General features: G+C 46.4%; 1 protein-coding gene across 12 annotated transcripts in view; it reads right to left on the bottom strand.

The window, feature by feature from the left end:
* Positions 1-18,589, bottom strand: part of nolo (no long nerve cord) — a 372,128-nt gene that overhangs the window by 76,503 nt on the left and 277,036 nt on the right. For 10 of the 12 annotated variants that reach the window (XM_071690856.1, XM_071690859.1, XM_071690862.1 and 7 more), the window contains 5 exons: positions 15,077-15,221; positions 13,493-13,622; positions 5,566-5,764; positions 5,243-5,423; positions 4,177-4,288 (listed from right to left, as the gene is read on the bottom strand). In XM_071690856.1, coding sequence (XP_071546957.1) covers positions 4,177-4,288; positions 5,243-5,423; positions 5,566-5,764; positions 13,493-13,622; positions 15,077-15,221 — 767 coding nt within the window. Of the gene's footprint in view, positions 1-4,176; positions 4,289-5,242; positions 5,424-5,565; positions 5,765-13,340; positions 13,449-13,492; positions 13,623-15,076; positions 15,222-17,561; positions 17,769-18,589 lie in introns of those variants that run through there. The other 2 variants (XM_071690865.1, XM_071690866.1) reach the window with 2 other exon arrangements.

The following is an 18,589-nucleotide window of genomic DNA, read 5'->3' as shown; positions in this document are numbered from 1 at the left end:
AACATGAACCCCTCAAATGAACCTGTATGATTCGATGAATCAACTTCTAAGTACAACCACTTAATGTACGACAATCTAACCCCCAAACACACAACCTAACCTCGAAAAAAAATCTATAACCTAACCTCCCAAATTAAGATACTAAACAAATCTAACCACACTTCACACACAGTCAATTACCCAGCAAATCAGGAGCAGACCATGTATTCCACACGGTGCAAAATACACAGTTCATCGTGGTCAGGTGAAGGCGTTAATCCACTCAAGGTTTATCATCAACCCAAAACGTTCAAAACATGTTTGTGTTTATACTGTAACGGCTGATCTACGAACAAGTTTCCTGTGACGCAATGCACATCCCCCCACATATTACAGTCTGAGTTCGGACCTCTTCCTCGATGCTGATTGGAGAAAGGGAAAAAAAGGGGCGGAGACAGGACACATGCCTCGACCAACCAACAGCCAGTAACATCCTGTGTGGGATCTGCTCTATTTTTCAACCCCAAGTTAAGACATCCTAAAATAAACAGATCTATACTATACATTCGATTATAATCCGGGAAAACTTTACCAATAAATTCGTACCAACTGACGTTAAGTTTTACCTCTGTATTGTAGCCAAATATGCAATTTCGTTTGGCCAATTCTAATCTAAAATTTGGCGAATTTCAATGTCTGTCTGGCCATATTTGGCCTCACATTAAGAAACATAAATGATGCATTTGTCATAAACTTTAATAATCAATATATTTCACTTTCAATGACACACACACACCAGCTTACTACATCCTTTCCTCCACTCCCCGCTAACGAGAACCATGGCCCCCCTCCTCTACTCCTCCACATTCCACCAAAAATTCAGCCTCTCATCCACCAACCTGCAGTTGAGCACTCGTATCTTCCACCTCAAGTCTGAGGTCTTCCATCGCTTCCTGCCTCCCTTACGTCTTACTGGAACGCCTTTCCAATTTTCCATTCCAAAATCTTTGCAACTCTTCAAAACAGTCGCACTCGAAGCTCCGGTAATTCCATCTGAAGCAAGAACTCTTCTCTCATCTCTTGTCGTTACGTAAATCGTATAACGAAATGGCAACAGGGGGGGGGGGAGTGTGGGGACGCTGCGAGAGCAATATACGTTTACCTACGAGACGACCTGACCATCCTTGTTCCCAAGGGCACCGCCCTCCACACCCGTGCATTCACCGCGAGCCAATTCCTAATCAACCCCCGTGTCCAAGTTTCGACGCGTTCTTTTTTTTTTTTGAGACTGTCAACACATCACTAGGCCAACCAAATTTTACACCAATTCAAGATGCCGGACACGAAAAAATGTGTTTACGTAATTCCAACTCAATTCGTTATTAAATTTCTTGAGTTTTTCTAAGTCTCGAGATTGGCGAATGGAGGTCCACTGGGCCACTGCTGTTCAATGATGTTCTACAGGGTTTCCTAAGTCGCTCGCTTCAACCTATTTTCTTCTCGGTTCGTGTGAAGTTGGACGTCAGGGAAAATTACATCATAATTCTGAGTTTAATTAAAAAAAAAGATAACAATCACGAAGCACCAATGAGCCAGCCAGAACCATCAACATCTTTACCATTGAGCCAGCCAGAACCATCAACATCTTTACCATTGAGCCAGCCAGAACCATCAACATCTTTACCATTGAGCCAGCCAGAACCACCAACATCTTTACCACTGAGCCAGCCAGAACCATCAACATCTTTACCAATGAGCCAGCAAGAACCACCAACATCTTTACCACTGAGCCAGCCAGAACCATCAACATCTTTAAACCCATATGGAACTCAACTTCTGCCCCGGCGACATCAAACTTTCGAACTTGGGCAACCTTCGCATCCCATCTGTAACGAGGCGAACAAAACCAACCGTTGTTAACTTGACCATCACCATGAAACCCTTCCCTCCAAGTAATTCCGATGTCGTGTTCTTACTGCGACAACTGAAACGTCGCAGACGTAACCATTTCTGGTAATCCTTACGTCAGTGATTAATCTCGCTCTCCGCGCAACACCCAACAGCCTAATGAGCCTCAAATTAACTATAACTAATTAGCTATCATGTCAAACAGTCAGGGGAATCATGCTCGTACAGAGTCTCCCCGTGATCACTCGTCGTCCGTGCCACACAACACGAGAGTTGGCCCACGCTGCAAGGGTCTCCGTGCGTGGGAGTGGAGTGCAGGGCCCGCGGCACAGGGGCGTGGCATCTTCCTTAGGATATATGGGGGTGGGGGGGGTCTTCCCTCGCCAGGGCCCTTCCCTCGACCAGCCTCACAATGCAGTATGTATGACCACTCTCTCCCACACGAAGATCTAGCATCCTAGTTGTTATTATTTTCCCTCCCCAAAAAACCCCAGCGGAGCGTCTGTCTGCATCTGTCTGTTCTCATGTCTGCCGAAAAGTCTGGATGTCGGTGCGCTGTCCTGCCCAAGACAGGGAGAAAAAAAAAAAAAAATCTGATGTGAGACATTTAAGCGTTACGCTTATGCTCATGATGTTAGAAAATGATGGTGGCGCTATAAGCTTGTGATAATGGCTTCCGACCATCTATATGTCCCCATGGCCACCTTCTACCTCCTCATGGCCACCTTCTACCTCCTCATGGCCACCTTCTACCTCCTCATGGCTACCTTCTACCTCCTCATGGCCACCTTCTACCTCCTCATGGCCACCTTCTATACCTCTCCATGGCCACCCTCTTTTCCCAAGGTCACCTCCTACCTCCTCATGGCCACCTATCTCCCCACGGCCACCTTCTATGCCCCCCATAGCTATTTTCTTTCTCCCCATGGCCACCTTCTATCTTCCCATGGCCAAACACAACAGGAACACTTACATCACACATCCCCACACTGTATCTCCCTTTCCCCGTCTATACCTTCCCTGTCCAGCCCCTTCCTTATCCCTTTACGTCTATACCTTCCCTGTCCAGCCCCTTCCTTATCCCTTTACGTAAGGGGAAACAAAATGACACTCAGCCATCAGGACCCACGAGTCCTAGTGATCACTCCTGCTACCGGGGTCCTCCCACGCCCCGTCGCATCCCACAGGAACCTCCTCCCTGTCGTCAACGCATCCTCCACCACTCCTATCATCGTGGCTGTCACCGTAGATTACAATGACGAGGCTTCCACCCCTCCAGCCGCCGCTCGGCACTTCGCTCTGGTAAAAGCGACGACACTGGGCCATGTCCCCCTCGTCCCGCCCTTCAGTCTCGGGGCGGGGACATCCAAGCCCATCGACCCCATCCGCAAGTGTGGGGTCGGCAAGACCATCTACGGGGGGGGTGAAGGGAGTTCGGGGTCAACGCGTTTTGACCCAAGAGGTCAAACTTTGCGGCTTGCAAGGTCAAAATATAACAAAAAAAAAAACAAAACAAAAAAAAACCGAGGGTTTGTACTCTAAAAGCCTCCCCCACCGGTTAAGTTCGACTTCGAGAAAGTTGGCCACAGTTCTTTGGCCCGGGCGGCCGTGGAGAGGACCAACAACAACAACATGACTAAAGGGAAGGCAGGAAGGAAGGCACCCAAAACTTTTCGTCGGGCAAGTTAGCTCTCCTCTTAACCTGATTACGGCGACGGTATTCTCTCTCTCTCTCTCTCTCTCTCTCTCCCTAACTCAGGGGAAAAGTGATTATTCATTTTCAGATGTGCGACAGGAGGGAGGAGGAGGCGCGGCTAGGGAGAGGAGGATGAGGGAGGGGGAGGTCTTGCTTGTGTCACGGTGTTGACCACACTCGAGCGAAGACGTCACCCTGCATAATTCGTGATGGAACATCCCTCGGCTGGTGTGGCCGACGACCACAAGATCGTCACTCCTAATTGCCATCACCTCAAGTCATACCGGACGGAATCCGCATATGATCCCGTTATACCTTATAAAATCCGGATTACAGGCCCTGATATCCGGATTAAAGGCGATGGTGGCCGGTCTAAGAGCCTTGGTTCAGGTCTCAGGACATCACCAACACCCCAAACGCACTGACACGTCAGTGCCGACAGACGACACAGAAAGCGGTCTTCATAAAGTACTTAAAAGCTCGTGAGGGGGAGGCAAGTAGGGATAGCGTGACAGAAAACGGGAGTACACAACCTTATGTCTAGACAAGACGGGGCAGCTGGTGCAGGGAACTTGAGGGCAGGTGGTACTCACGTGGGTTCAGCTGGTACCTGCTGGTCGGCTGTGAGGGCCTGGGGTCGAGGCATGAGTGGGGCGACGCCCTCTTCGCTTCCCAGGACGTCCTGTTCCTCCGACCACCAAGCAGCTGGAAATAAAACATGGGGTCAACCTCAGCAATCCGTCTGGGGCGGTGAATCTTACCTTGGCTGGGCAGACCATGCCCTAGGACTCTTCCTAGGACGTGGTCACAAAACCCTCAGCAAGTCCTAGCAGCCTTAGTATAGTTTCTTAGGGAAGGTTACAAAAACTTCGAAGTCCTAGCAGTCTTAGGATGGTTCCTAGGACGTGATCATAAAACCCCCAAGTCCTAGTAGTCCTATGATGGCTCCTAGAACATGGTCACACATTTTCCCTAGCAAGCCCCAACCATCCCTATGATGGCTGCCAAGACAGATTTGAAGAATTTCGAAGCCTTGCATCTAATATACCTCTGTCGACACCCTAACACATACCCCACTGAAGCCTACACACTTATAATATCAAACTTGCTGGTATCTATAAAAAAAAATGCAGAAATCTACTTACAATTATCAAATGCTCTTACAACATTTCTGCTTCAATATCTAAAAGATAAAACAATAACACCCCTGAACTAATGACCAAATTTAACAATAAATGTGTCCATAAGACAATGTTAAACCAGAATTGCAACACTTAAACCAGAATAACAATTACAATAAATAAATCACAAGTAAAACCGAGTTCTTGATAGTAAATGGGCGATCAAAATTCTAAGACGAATCCTAACACGTCTTATGCAGTATTTCTAACCCCTTGCCCACGAAGATACGACCTTATGATGACCTGCCCTTTGACCTGCACGTCAAAACAAACCTGACCCCATTATACCCTAGGGGTCGCATCATTCCTTCTTACGTTATGCAGTCAATATACAGAACAGCATTTCCCTACAGCATTCGTAATTCAACGATTCAAATGCTACATAAGACGCTCGGCTTAAAAAGAGTCTACACTGTATACTTAAAAATACTTAAAATACTCAAAAGTGCAAAGTGTAAGGGGTTGGGGGACGACTCACGCGTGAAGGGCTGGTGCCTGGGGTGTGCCAGGGTGGCGGGAAGGGGGCAGGGCGCCCCCGTGCGGCAGGAGCGGGTGTCGGGCGGCCGCTGGTCGTCGTTGCACAGGCGGGAGGAGCGGCCGCTCACGTCGCGGCACAGGACCACGCGGGTCTGCACCCCGTCGCCGCACGTCACCGAGCACTGGCCGGGGCGACAGAAACGGACGTGTCTCATCATCAATCTACTCCAATATCTTAAGAAAAAAGTAGATATAAATATATTCAATAGACCACGAGAAACGAGTAAATAAAAAAAGGGCGGATTTTCGAACCCGCCTCCTCACCTGTGACCAGATACCGTCGTACCAGCGGAAGCAGTCCTGCTCGTTGCACGGCTGGCGGTGCCGCGGGCGCGGGGTCGCGCAGTAGTGGTCGGCTACGCGCACCCACGTCGTGTTGCGCGGCTCCGAGCAATACACCTCCCGCAGCTGGTACCCTTGGCCGCAGGAGACAGAGCAGGCGCCCCAGTCTCCCGTCTGCCAGCTGTGAGGGAGATAGATGGTAGTGGTGGTCAGCGGAACACCAGCTGTGAGGTGTGGTGATGGTTTGGAGGGCACCAGGTGTGAGAGTGGTGGTGGTTTAGAGGGCACCAGCTGTGAGGGTGGTGGTAGTGGACACCAGCTGCACAGGTGGTGCTGTAATGTGAACACCAGCTGCACAGGTGGTGCTACAATGTGGACACCAGCTGCACAGGTGGTGCTATAATGTGGACACCAGCTGCACAGGTGGTGCTGTAATGTGAACACCAGCTGCACAGGTGGTGCTGTAATGTGAACACCAGCTGCACAGGTGGTGCTACAATGTGGACACCAGCTGCACAGGTGGTGCTGTAATGTGAACACCAGCTGCACAGGTGGTGCTGTAATGTGAACACCAGCTGCAGTATATGCTTGATAACATCAATTGTATCAGCTAAATCAAACAATATAAAAACTATACCATTACAACTAATACCAATAAATAATTGCAATAATGAAAGCTGCATATAGTCATATTATCAATCCTTGAAATAAAAATCTGCATAGTCTCCCATTGCAATACAAACTATTAACTGAGGTATATCATCTATATTACCCACAATATCCTTAATTACTTATTAAGTCCCGAAAAAATCACAAAAATAAAATCCCGGTAAATAAGCAATATAATTTTATTTTCTTTTTAATTCAATAAAATTTTCAGGTTTCCCCGATCCGATGAATCGCCAATCAAATGAGATTTGATCTTCTTGAAATCCTGCTTCACTCACGTAAATCCTAAATCCTAACCCCGAACATAAGGCTATCAACAGATATAAAATCCAATTAACCTTCAAAATCCCCAAATCCTCGTACGAATGTAACAGATCCTCAAAATTAACCTGAAAAAACCAAACACTTAAATCCCACACAATCTGCATGAACTCTTGCTAAACACCTGCACTGTATTCCCACCTAATATGAAGGTCTTGCCAAATCCCCTGTTAAATCCAGCTGAAATCTGAATATATCCCCCGGATTACCACTAGAAGAAAGAAAGTGGTGGGTAACTTTCCCCCACACACGTGTTGGTGGGGGGGTGATCCCCTTCCCCCTTAATCCCTGGAGCACGACGGTACGACCCCCAGGATATGATGGTCCTGTCCCTCAAAGTTCAGCAAGGCCATCTTACGCAAGGGTCGTACCGTTGCGTTCAAGGGTCGTACCGTCGCGTTCAAGGTCGTACTGTCGAAATCAAGGGTTGTGCCGTCGTGCTCAAGGGTCGTACCGTCGTGCTCAAGGGTCGTGCCGTCGTGATCAAGGGTCGTACCGTCGCGCTCAAGGGTCGTACCGTCGTAAACACGAGACTACGACGAGGCTGGGATAGGGCAGACCCCAGCGTTGGCACTAGGTCCCATTTTCCCCAAACTTGTAAGTGAAAATCTCATTTACAGCTTCCGTGCCTCACTTTTCTCTCCCACAGCACAAAACATATACCTCCCTGTTTCACACTTTTACAATTTTCCCCGTTTTCTATGCCACTCCGTGTAGGAAGGGGTAACGTAAGTTAAGGTGTTACCCACTTACCCAACAGCGAATTTATCATACGATACGTAATCGCTGGTGCAGCTTATTTCCCCTCGTCTACACGCAAAAACTCTGGACTATATCTTTTCCATCTCATTAAACTTCCCTCCACAACTTCACACCGTCACAACTCTATCGCTGTAACCCACCCTCCTCCTTCTTCACATTCATTCTCTTCCTTCACTGCCTCATTCACCTCCCGCTTTCAAAAATACGACAAGAAAACCCACAAACCTGAAACCCCGGAAAGTATTTAAAAGTTTTCCAAGCACTTAACACCACCAGAAAGAAGGATTCTATGTTGAAGACTCTTTAAAAACTTTACCCAAAAGCGTTCTATTTCAACATTCATTCAATAAAGTGCTGCCGTGGTCTAGTGGTAACATGAACACGCAGTAACAGAGGGGGTTCGTGGCCTGAACATGCAAGAGGGTGCGAGGCGCGCAAGGGATAAAACAAATTGTAGCAGTGTGGTATAGTAGGGACAACGCGCCGTAAGGTGAAACATGGTACATGAAGTGAAAAAATAATACTTCAGGACCATTAACAGAGATTTATCGTCATTTTGTTGACAAAGCCAAATGAATAACTAATATGGTTGTAAAAAGGAAGTGATGCAATACTGGTGATAGTGGTTATGAAATGAATAATCAAAAGTTGCCATGTTGATAATGCGAGATACAAGTATTTTCAATGCTCTCTCTCTCTCTCTCTCTCTCTCTCTCTCTCTCTCTCTCTCTCTCTCTCTCATCCCTTCGACAACATGGAGTGTTATTGATAATGAGGATGACAGGAAAAGCTAGTAAGAGTCAGATAAGGTTATAAAGAAATGAGGTATGGGGAGCCAGACCCAATGGCCTGCCCAAGGACATTAGCCACAAATAATCTACCCGGGGGAGAAAATGGGGTACTGACTTCCATCTAAAAAGGAGAATGTGGCAGAAACGTAATCCCGGGAAGGATAATGTCCGGAAACCTGATCTGGAAGGAAACATGAGGAAGGAATGAGGGGGAAATATGATCTAGGAGGGAAAAGTGGCAGGGACGTGATCTAGGGTAGGGACATGGGTAGGGACAGGGCAGGACATGGGTGGGGACACAAGTCAAGGACATGGGTGGGGACACAGGTCAAGGACATGGGTGGGGACACAAGTCAAGGACATGGGTGGGGACACAGGTCAAGGACATGGGTGGGGACACAAGGTCAAGGACATGGGTGGGGACACAGGTCAAGGACATGAGGGGGACACAAGTCAAGGACATGGGTGGGAACACAGGTCAAGGACATGGGTGGGGACGCAGGTCAAGGACATGGGTGGGGACACAAGTCAAGGACATGGGTGGGGACACAGGTCAAGGACATGGGTGGGGACACAGGTCAAGGACATGGATGGGGACACAGATCAAGGACATGGACGGGGACACAGGTCAAGGACATGGATGGGGACACAGAGCAGGTCTGGAACATGATCTAGAGGGGTCTAACGGGTCTGGAATATGACCTTCAGAGGTCGTAGAAGGGGACTGGAACATGATCTAGACAAGTCTAGAGGCACAGGGCCCTAAGTACCATGACTTAAGAGTTCTAGGTACCATGAAAAATCCTAGATGCCAAGAACAGTCCCGTGTACGATGACTAGGGTGCCACGCCCAGAGTCCCAGATACCACGCCTAGAGTCCCAGATACCACGCCTAGAGTCCCAGGTACCATTACGTCACAGCCCTGTCGTCTGGCGTCATCAGGAACTTTACCTCTTCAAAGGGCACAGGAAAGTTCCACACAGCATTGTGGGGGTCTGATGACTGGGGATGGTTCTAGACTCGACCGCTGGTCCACTGCACCACGGCGGCCCCAGGGTCGTCAGCTCACACCCATTGTGGGGAGCTTGTGTCGTGCCGTCAGCTCACACCCATTGTGGGGAGCTTGTGTCGTGCCGTCAGCTCACACCCATTGTGGGGAGATTGTGTCGTGCCGTCAGCTCACACCATTGTGGGGAGATTGTGTCGTGTCCTCAGCTCACACCCATTGTGGGGAGCTTGTGTCGTGCCGTCAGCTCACACCATTGTGGGGAGATTGTGTCGTGCCGTCAGCTCACACCCATTGTGGGGAGCTTGTGTCGTGTCCTCAGCTCGCACCACTGTGGGGAGCTTGAGTCGTGCCGTCGGCTCACACCGAGTGGTGGGGAATGATGGGGAGCCGGGTGTTGGAGGGTCGCAACATTGCTACCCCTACGTCGCAGGCTTGTTTACGAGCTCAGATAACCGGACCAAGTGGTCAATTCTGCCGTCAACCACCACCGCCGCCACCCGGAAATTACCCTCACACTCCCTCCCTTACCGCCACCTTCCCCTCTCACTCGTTCATACTGCTCTCCACTCTCCTCCCCTCTCTCGCTCGCCCTCACCTTCCCTCACATAGAGAAGAACGTCATCTCCCACGGAAAAAACAACAATGAAAACTTCTCTCATCGCCGCTGGTATTACATTCTTCACGGATCTTTGAATGGGGGGTGGACTCATATGAAGACACCAGTGCTGTTGACTCATAAAGCCGGACTCCTGTTAGTTCTGAAGCCCCTGGTTCCTTTCTGAAACCTTTGGCTCCTTTCTCAAGGCTCTGGTTCCCCTCTGAAGTCTCTCGTTCCTTTCTCAAGCCTCCGGTTCCCTTCTGAAGTCTCTCGTTCCTTCCTCAAGGCTCTGGTTCCCTTCTGAAGTCTCTCGTTCCTTTCTCAAGGCTCTGGTTCCTTTTCTCAGTCCGTAGTTATTCCCCGTGTAACCTCTTATTCAGTCTCGAAGACAAAACGTATCAATTTCTGGGGCCAAATTCTTATTCACCTCAGGTGCCACTTTTTCATTCCCCTCTCCAAGTCAATCTCTTACTTTCCCCCTTGAAGCCAAGATATTCTTTCCTCAAGTCAAACTGAATCACTTTTGCCGTATCCGGAATGATTCACTCCCGACGCCACACTCGTTTCAACACAGCAGCTTCATTCCGTTTCTTTTTTTTTCCCGTGCAGTCGCACTTCACTCCCTTCCATCTTTCACCCTCCTTCTTCGACAAGACGCAACCCCCCTTCCTCAACATCCACCAGGATCCCAGTATAACCATCAACATCAAGACCTCATCATCTACATATATATATACATATATATACAGAGAAGGGGGCAAGTGAGGATATTCCCTCTAAGGCTCAGTCCTCTGTTCTTAAAGCTACCTCGCTAACGCGGGAAATGGCAAATATGTATGAAAATAAAAAAAATATATATGTATATAACGAATCACACCAAATGCTTCTCAATCAACAAGCCTCCTACCTACCCTACCATCCCATCTTCTCTCACACGACTGTGCTATAATTCGAACGTGGCGACGCCTTATCGCAGGGTTTCATTTCCTTATGGCCTTCGACGAGGTAGGGTGTGTGTGTGGGGGGGGGAGTGTGGCCCCCAAGACCGATGACGTATAAGGCCCACGTTTCCCCAGGCTAAGCAGAGGGTTCTCGACGAAAAAGGAGCCGTCCGATACTGATAAGAGTAAGAGTCTTGGGCGCTGTCTTGCTGGAGGAAGGAGGTTGGTGCCGAAGGAGACGCCACCGACGGAATAGGCATCTTGCCATGGGTGACTCTCCACGTCCGACACCAGAAGACCCTCAAAGACGGCTTCGAAATCTAGCCTCCTGATGGTCTCCATCGAGAGCCTTCGGGTCAACTATCCGGTCACCATCCGTGGGGAGCTGGGATATATGATGCTATGACTATCCTGCAGCAGATAACCTGGTCACAGACCCGTGTGGTCTACTCGTTATGTCCTTCCCATGTACTGTCCTGCAGCAGATAACCTGGTCACAGACCCGTGTGGTCCACTCGTTATGTCCTTCCCATGTACTGTCCTGCAGCAGATAACCTGGTCACAGACCCGTGTGGTCCACTCGTTATGTCCTTCCCATGTACTGTCCTGCAGCAGATGACCTCGGTCAAAGTCCATCAGGTCTGTTGTATGTCCTTTCCACCCGCTACTGACTGTAGCGCAGTCTTGAAGCTGCAAGGGCCTGGGTTATAGCATAATATCTACCCATCTATCTATAAATGCAGATATGTAAATAGATGGATAGATTTTACTCTTATTACTTTATAACCCTGCATTTTTAAGGGCGCCAGCCATGTCTGGATCCGCTGTTGTGTACCTTTTTATAAACAGACTGAATCTGGCAACTTTCCTCTAATATCTAATGTTCTTCGAATCAAGTGATGATTTTCTCCATTAAATTACCTAACCAGGTTATCACACTGGTCGAATTAGGAGATTCTCGTGAACACTGGTCGAATCACACGACTGTCTCGTTCACACCAGTCAAACCTGTTGGTTCTCACTGACACTTGCTGAATCGTGATTCGCACCAGTATACACTCACCGCATCAAGTGACCTTAGATGCACTCAAATTACACATGAAATAACCGTTCGAATATACGTCACACACAAGAGGCGCCCATTAATTACCTTTACGAGGTCAGGCCATTTAAACTGTTTCAGAATATAATTCACGGATTCTTTTTTTTTCTTTTTTCCTCCTTCGAGTGCTGACAGAAAGCAAGAAATCCCATGGCGCCAAGTCTTGGCGAAGACCCCGAGAGGAAATTCGGTGAATTATGTTGGCTCTTAATGTTGCTTGAAGTGGAAAAAAATTTAAAAACCAAAAATTTATCTTTCCTTCTAATGGCTCTTTGCTGCTTCCAGTTCCTTTAACTGGATCCATTAAACATCCTTCCCTTTTACATTTTAACACACCCGTCCTGTACCCGATATCCATTCTCTATCCCTTTGCACCGGCCATTTTCTAAGAAGGGAAACCTTTCAGGGTAGTCTTATCCATTTCTCCCTGTTCCTACAGCTTGTACCCTTCTGCCACAAACACCCCTGTTTACGAATACCGGACTCACACGGGATCAGCTCCTGCTCACTCAGCACCAACCTATATAGGATTTCTGCCCTTAGGGTCCCGACCTAAGGATATGGCCCAGTCATATGGGACTTCTAGATAAAGATGGCTGTCTTCTTTGTATATCAAGATACTGGCTATATCTGTGAGCGGCAATTGTGGGATATCACTCCATACACATTTTCCTCCATCGACAGCCACGATTTATCCTCGTAAACACCATACAATTTCTTAAAAGTTACATTCGTTACATGGGAAAAGAATTGGGATGCAAAGCATTCATGAAAATTAGAATCCAAGGACTCATGGGAGTGAGTACTCCCATGCTGGTAGACTCACGGGCATCAGGGAGTGAGAGGCGGGAGAAGGTGTTCCTCACCAGTCAGAATTCTACTCAAAAATCATTACTGTAGACGTGCCCTCTGGATCAGGCTGGTAAGTTCAACCATATCTACACACATAGAACGTATCTTTACCGTGTGAGCTTCACCCATCCCATGTGGATGATAAAGAGAGTCAAAAGTACACCAAAGGCATCTCTACAAGTGGAACAAATTCACTCCCACTGTTCTCCACTGCATTAAGACGACCTAATCACAACTCACAAAACTGACCCACTTACAATCAAACCCAGGCAATCACTCGTTTGCAACGGTGTGCGGCTGACCTCTGACCTACGGTGTTAGGGGACGAGTCTTCCGGCTACGATCGGGGAACTAGTCCCCAAAGGTCAGAGGTCAGATGGCTAGATGTCAAGCACGGGACTTGAAGATCGGGTCGTTCCGATAATTTCCCCGTCGACCGGGGTTACATGGCTGTGGGGGACCGACATGTCCCATACTCAAATAACCATTAAAAAAAAAAAAAAAAAACTCATTCTTCTGGCTGAATCTCACCTCTTCCCATCTTCATTAACCCACTTCCAACCCACCTTACCATCTTCCTCTGCTTCGCTCTCAACACGCCTTCCATCTCTATCATTCACCCTCTCTCTTTGTTTTTCAGTCCCCTCCCTAATCCCTCACTTCAATGTGACCTCCCTCCCTCCCTCTCCACCAGGAGGGGTCGTGACTCACCTGGTGGGGCAGGCGTGGTCGTTGCAACTGTGACTCACCTGGTGGGGCAGGCGTGATCGTTGCAACTGTGACTCACCTGGTGGGGCAGGCGTGGTCGATGCCATTGTGCCTCACCTGGTGGGGCAGGCGTGGTCGTTGCAACTGTGACTCACCTGGTGGGGCAGGCGTGGTCGTTGCAATTCAGTATGACGGGTATGGGCCTGGCGGTGTGGTCGCAGAGCCCTTCGGCGGAGCGACGACCGGACGACCTCTCGACGCACACAGCAGACAGCATCTGGTAACCTGCGTACACCGACGGCGGGAAATGCCCAGAACAAGACGTACGTTAATAATAATAATAACAAAAAGAAGTAGGAGATGCGAGACTGTCCATACTATGGGAGGGAGACATACATGTTAAAATGTGAATCATATAAAATGTTAAAAAAACATGGACACACAACTAACACAAAGATACATCAAGTTAAAATCTCCAACATCAATGAATACTGAAATTTGATACCTGAGGACATCTTGAAAAACATCAACAGAATGTCATATACAAAAGCAGATCTAGAATCTTAATGCACGATGGAACAATTAAGCGAATTAGCAAAAATTATCAAAGAGGCTATAGTGGTCTAGCCAGAGGAATGAATATCATATTTAATGAAAGTACAAAAAAATATAGACTTCACACAGTCACGTCAAATTCACACAGAAAAATAAGACATAAAGCGTTCTGAAACTGATGACACAAGTTAGATATAATGACAATAATAAGGTAGGCAGTGCCTAGACACTGCTGGTAGACAGGTTGGTGTAAGGACAGTGACAAGACACTGCTGGTAGACAGGTTAGTGTGAGGACTGTGACAATACTACAGGATCTGTACCCAGACAGTGCCAGTAGACAGGTTGGTGTAAGGACAGTGACAATACACTGCTGGTACACAGGTTAGTGTAAGGACAGTGAAAAGACACTGCTGGTAGACAGGTTAGAGTAAGGACAATGACAATACTACAGGATCTGTACCCAGACAGTGCCAGCAGACAGGTTAGTGTAAGGACAGATGACAATACTACAGGATCTGTACCCAGACAGTGCCAGTAGACAGGTTAGTGTCAGGACAGTGACAATACTACAGGATCTGTGCCCAGACAGTGCCAGTAGACAGGTTAGTGTAAGGACACGCCAATACAGACGGGTCAATGCTTGGGCAGTGAATGGAATACCAGCACAATGTCTGAACAAATGTCAGTGTAAACAATAATCCACATGGGGTTGAGAATGGGTGGGGTCAGTACCCATGCGGTGAGTTGTAAAAAGGACTGTCAGGAAAACCCATAAGTATACTCAACGTTTTAAAGGGAACTTTAGGGAGGTATGATCTCATCAGTCATGACAACCAACCCCAGCTCAAAATAAGACAGAAATCTTCCATTGGGAAAACCACAGCTGCCAGGTGGAGGAAGGGACAGCTAGCTCTCCGTCACGCGAAGATTGCTGCATCTCCCGTCGAATGAAGTAAGGAAAAACCCTGCCCCTCCCTCCCTCCTATCAAGTGAAGGCAAGAACCGTGTCAGTTGAAGGAAAGAATATCCCCTCTTCAAATGAAGGCAGGAACACCTCCTCTTTCGTCATGAAAAAAAAAAAAAAAATCCCCCTCACATTACATGAAAGCAGAGACACCTCCCCCCACATCAAGGGAGAGGAGCTACCATGTCCTACGTCAGGTGAGGGCAGGGGGAACTCACCTCCGCCGCAGCTGGCTGAGCAAGGCCCGTTGGCCCGTTTGTCCCAGTAGTAAGAGGGTTTGTTGCATGTCGTGCCGTCTCCACCACACACACCACACTGGTCCACCACAGCCTCAGACCCAAGACGCAGGTCACATCCAACTTTCTGTACACAAAAGCAAGATAAAGTTACTACCATCCTACTTCTTATGATGCTAAACAGATAATATTACCTCGTTTCTCAGGGCTAAAGTGACAATACTCTGATTCTCAAGACAATAAAAAGATAATATTACTGTTTATCAAGACATTACAACGATATTAATCTATTTCACAAGACAATAAAGATATTAATCAGCTTCTCAAAGACAATAAAATGACAGTATTAAGCCCTTTCTACAATTTCTAAAATAAAAAGATAGTATTAAGCTCTTTCTAAAGACAATTAAATGATTTTCTTATTTCTCAACACTCACAATATACTAATACCCTATTTCTAAACTGAAATACTATTTTTCCCGGTTTCTCAAGAGTAAGAAGACACTATTACCTAATTTCTTTGCTAAGATATTCCTTTCATACATGAATTATGTAACTTGATGGCGATCTAAATCACAGAAACTTATGTATCATCATTTACCATTACGTCATAACATCCTGCATTTCAATCAGCTAGAGAAACGTATCTTAGATGGGCATCTCTGACTTGCTGGTTTCGGTGAGGTCACACTTTTGAAAAGCTCTGATTGGTTTACACGCATGACGTTATTACCATGGTAAATGCTCTGAGCGGAGTATTTTGCACTGACGTTACGATGACTCAACTGTTTGAAGCTATGCGATTCGCTGAGTTGAATGATGTATTGAGTTAACCCCCACAACAATAACACAGCTCGAGTGGGTGAAATAATTTATTTTCCTCATTACTTACGCGGTGGAAATAAAATCTAGGACAAATCCATATAACTCTGCCTTACCAGCTTCCACCATCGGGCAAAAGCAAGATAATTAGCTGCGTTCAGGAAAACATAAATAAGAGGATTTCAGCGGATGTCGACCGTTCCGGGAAATGATGGCTTAAAAGCCTCTCTCTCTCTCTCTCTCTCTTTCAGCCGATCCCTGATAAATATCCAAACCTTCATTCCTATACGGCAGTATTCAGATAACCATAAGAAACATAAAACTAAAATACCGATACACAATACGTGCACCCATGTTTTTTAAAACAATGATTCCTCCATTAAGGACAATGTTACTATGCTTTTGTCTACTTTTAAATATCCCTGCATCTCGGCACGTACAGGAAGCCTTACCCTATGTATAAACATTTTCCTTTAGAACACCTTACATGATCGGTGCTATGTTCTCTACAACAGCACTAAATATCTATTCGAACTACTCCATAACGAACCATCAACGAAAAACGGAAACAATAAACCCCTTCTTCACACCACAAGGGCCTATACTCACTGGTCCCCGCTTCCATCCCTAAAATAACATACGCACCAAACTAACCACAACGAGCACTATAAACAACGTAACCTTGCCTAGCCATGTCTCAACATCACTCCACCAAAGCAAATCCACCTCATACAACACGAACACGAACACTTACGAGGTACATCTTCACGTAAGCGTTCGGGGAATAATCCATCCTCCTCGCATTATAAACACAGACTTGACGTATAACACTCATCGTCACAGTTCTACAGTTCTGTCGGACTCCACCCACGAAGCTCAACGCGGCAAACTGTAAGAACTAGCACGGGCCTCTGAGTAATCGTGTCCTCGTCCAATCAGCATCAATATGCTTCCAACCTCGTCCAATCAGCATCGGGAAGACTACATTTCTCGGCCAGCGTTTAGATGCTTCTAAATCGGAATTCAGGTCCTTGTGACGTTGTCAAATCAGCAATAAAGAGAACGTGGTCCTCATTTAATCAGCACAATGTACACTTCTAGCTTCGTCCCATCAGCATCCAAGTGATGGCGCTCTCGACCAATCATCGTGCATCCCAGATGCTGCTCCGTGTTATTTGAGACGGAGTCACATAAGGACTTTTGAGTCAATTTTCTAAACTGTCGCCTGTTTTTCATGAAGATGCGTCAATCTCCAGGCCTATCGTGCAATAGAGTTCGTCTCCGAGATAAAAATGTTCGTCAGTTTCAATACCAAGATTTAAACTCGTTTGTGCAAATTTTCTTAAAATAAAACATAAAATCATTCAATATTAATAAATGTGCATTAACAACTGTGTCAAATTCCATAAGACATATTCTTTACACTCATTCAGCGCAAACTTGTAAATATCAACACAATCAAAACCACATCTCATTTGTTTACATGGATACCAGATAGATAACTCAAAGCTGCGTGGCGGTATATGCAATTTCGCCAAGCCTTCCGTGGCACTTCCTCGTACGGACACACATGCCATTCCAAAGAATGCTTTACTGAGTATATAGGAACCACTGGTGATAATAAGGCATCACATATGCTACTCACGCAACGCAGCCGAAGAGGAAGGAGTCTCGCTGGGGATGAACCTCTACCAAACTGGTTGTAGTTTGTAATATCTTTTGAATTTCACTTCCCGCCACCCATGAACGCAGGCAAACACAATTTTTTTGGCACACCTGTTCATCCTTCGCCGTTTTATAGTCACAAATAAAGTTGGAAAATCGACACTTCCTTCCAAAATGTTCCGCCACTTTTGTCTGTTTACAACGACGACGCGGAATCCTTCGACTGATCCGTTGGTTCTATTCCCGCGTTTGACACAACAAAAAAATATATATACGGAAATCAAGAAATTAGTTCAGGAAATTGATATAATAAGTACTAGTATTGTAACACCGTCTTTCAGCATATTTTGATAGTATTATCTCAAACTTTGTATTCGTTTATGAGAAAAACTGGCAATGATTTCTAAGCTCACAATTCACGAAGATGAGAGTCGATGTATGTAAGTGTATAAAAAAAAATAGATAAAACAAACACAATGCATTATTCATAATAATCACAGTATATTACGGACTAAAATGAAATATATCTACTTGAACATGAGCCCAAATGACTTGTAAGTTTTCTTTTAACCCACTTTACCATTACCCATTGCTATTTCTTCCTCAACTGTTATCACCCCTTGATATATGACTCTCATTCAGAAGGATCTGTCACGTTCCTCAGGAGAACTAAGAGAGAGGCATTGAATTATTCGTCGTCATTTTTACCTCCTGCTCAGACTTGTTCCGTTTTCGACGCCGACCAGTTTTCTTTGAAGGTTCCTGACTTACATGGGGGACTTCCGCAAATGTCCAAAAGTTTCTTTATTGAATGATCCAATATAATGAGCGACATTTTCAGTGTATTTTAAGTGCTCTAATTTAGTTTTCAAATTACGTATGCCAGGAAGACATAACAGAGCTGATGTGTAACCCTTGTGAGACGCGAAAAAATTAGTGAAAAATACAAGATTACCTTAAATATGTTTCGGAAACAGTGCATCTGTATTTTCAGTGTCTCTAATGCTT

Source organism: Panulirus ornatus, chromosome 49, assembly GCF_036320965.1.
Source record: "Panulirus ornatus isolate Po-2019 chromosome 49, ASM3632096v1, whole genome shotgun sequence".
NCBI classification, from domain to species: Eukaryota; Metazoa; Arthropoda; class Malacostraca; order Decapoda; family Palinuridae; genus Panulirus; species Panulirus ornatus.
Note: the sequence above shows the minus strand (reverse complement) of the source record. Positions and strands in the feature narration are given on the sequence as shown.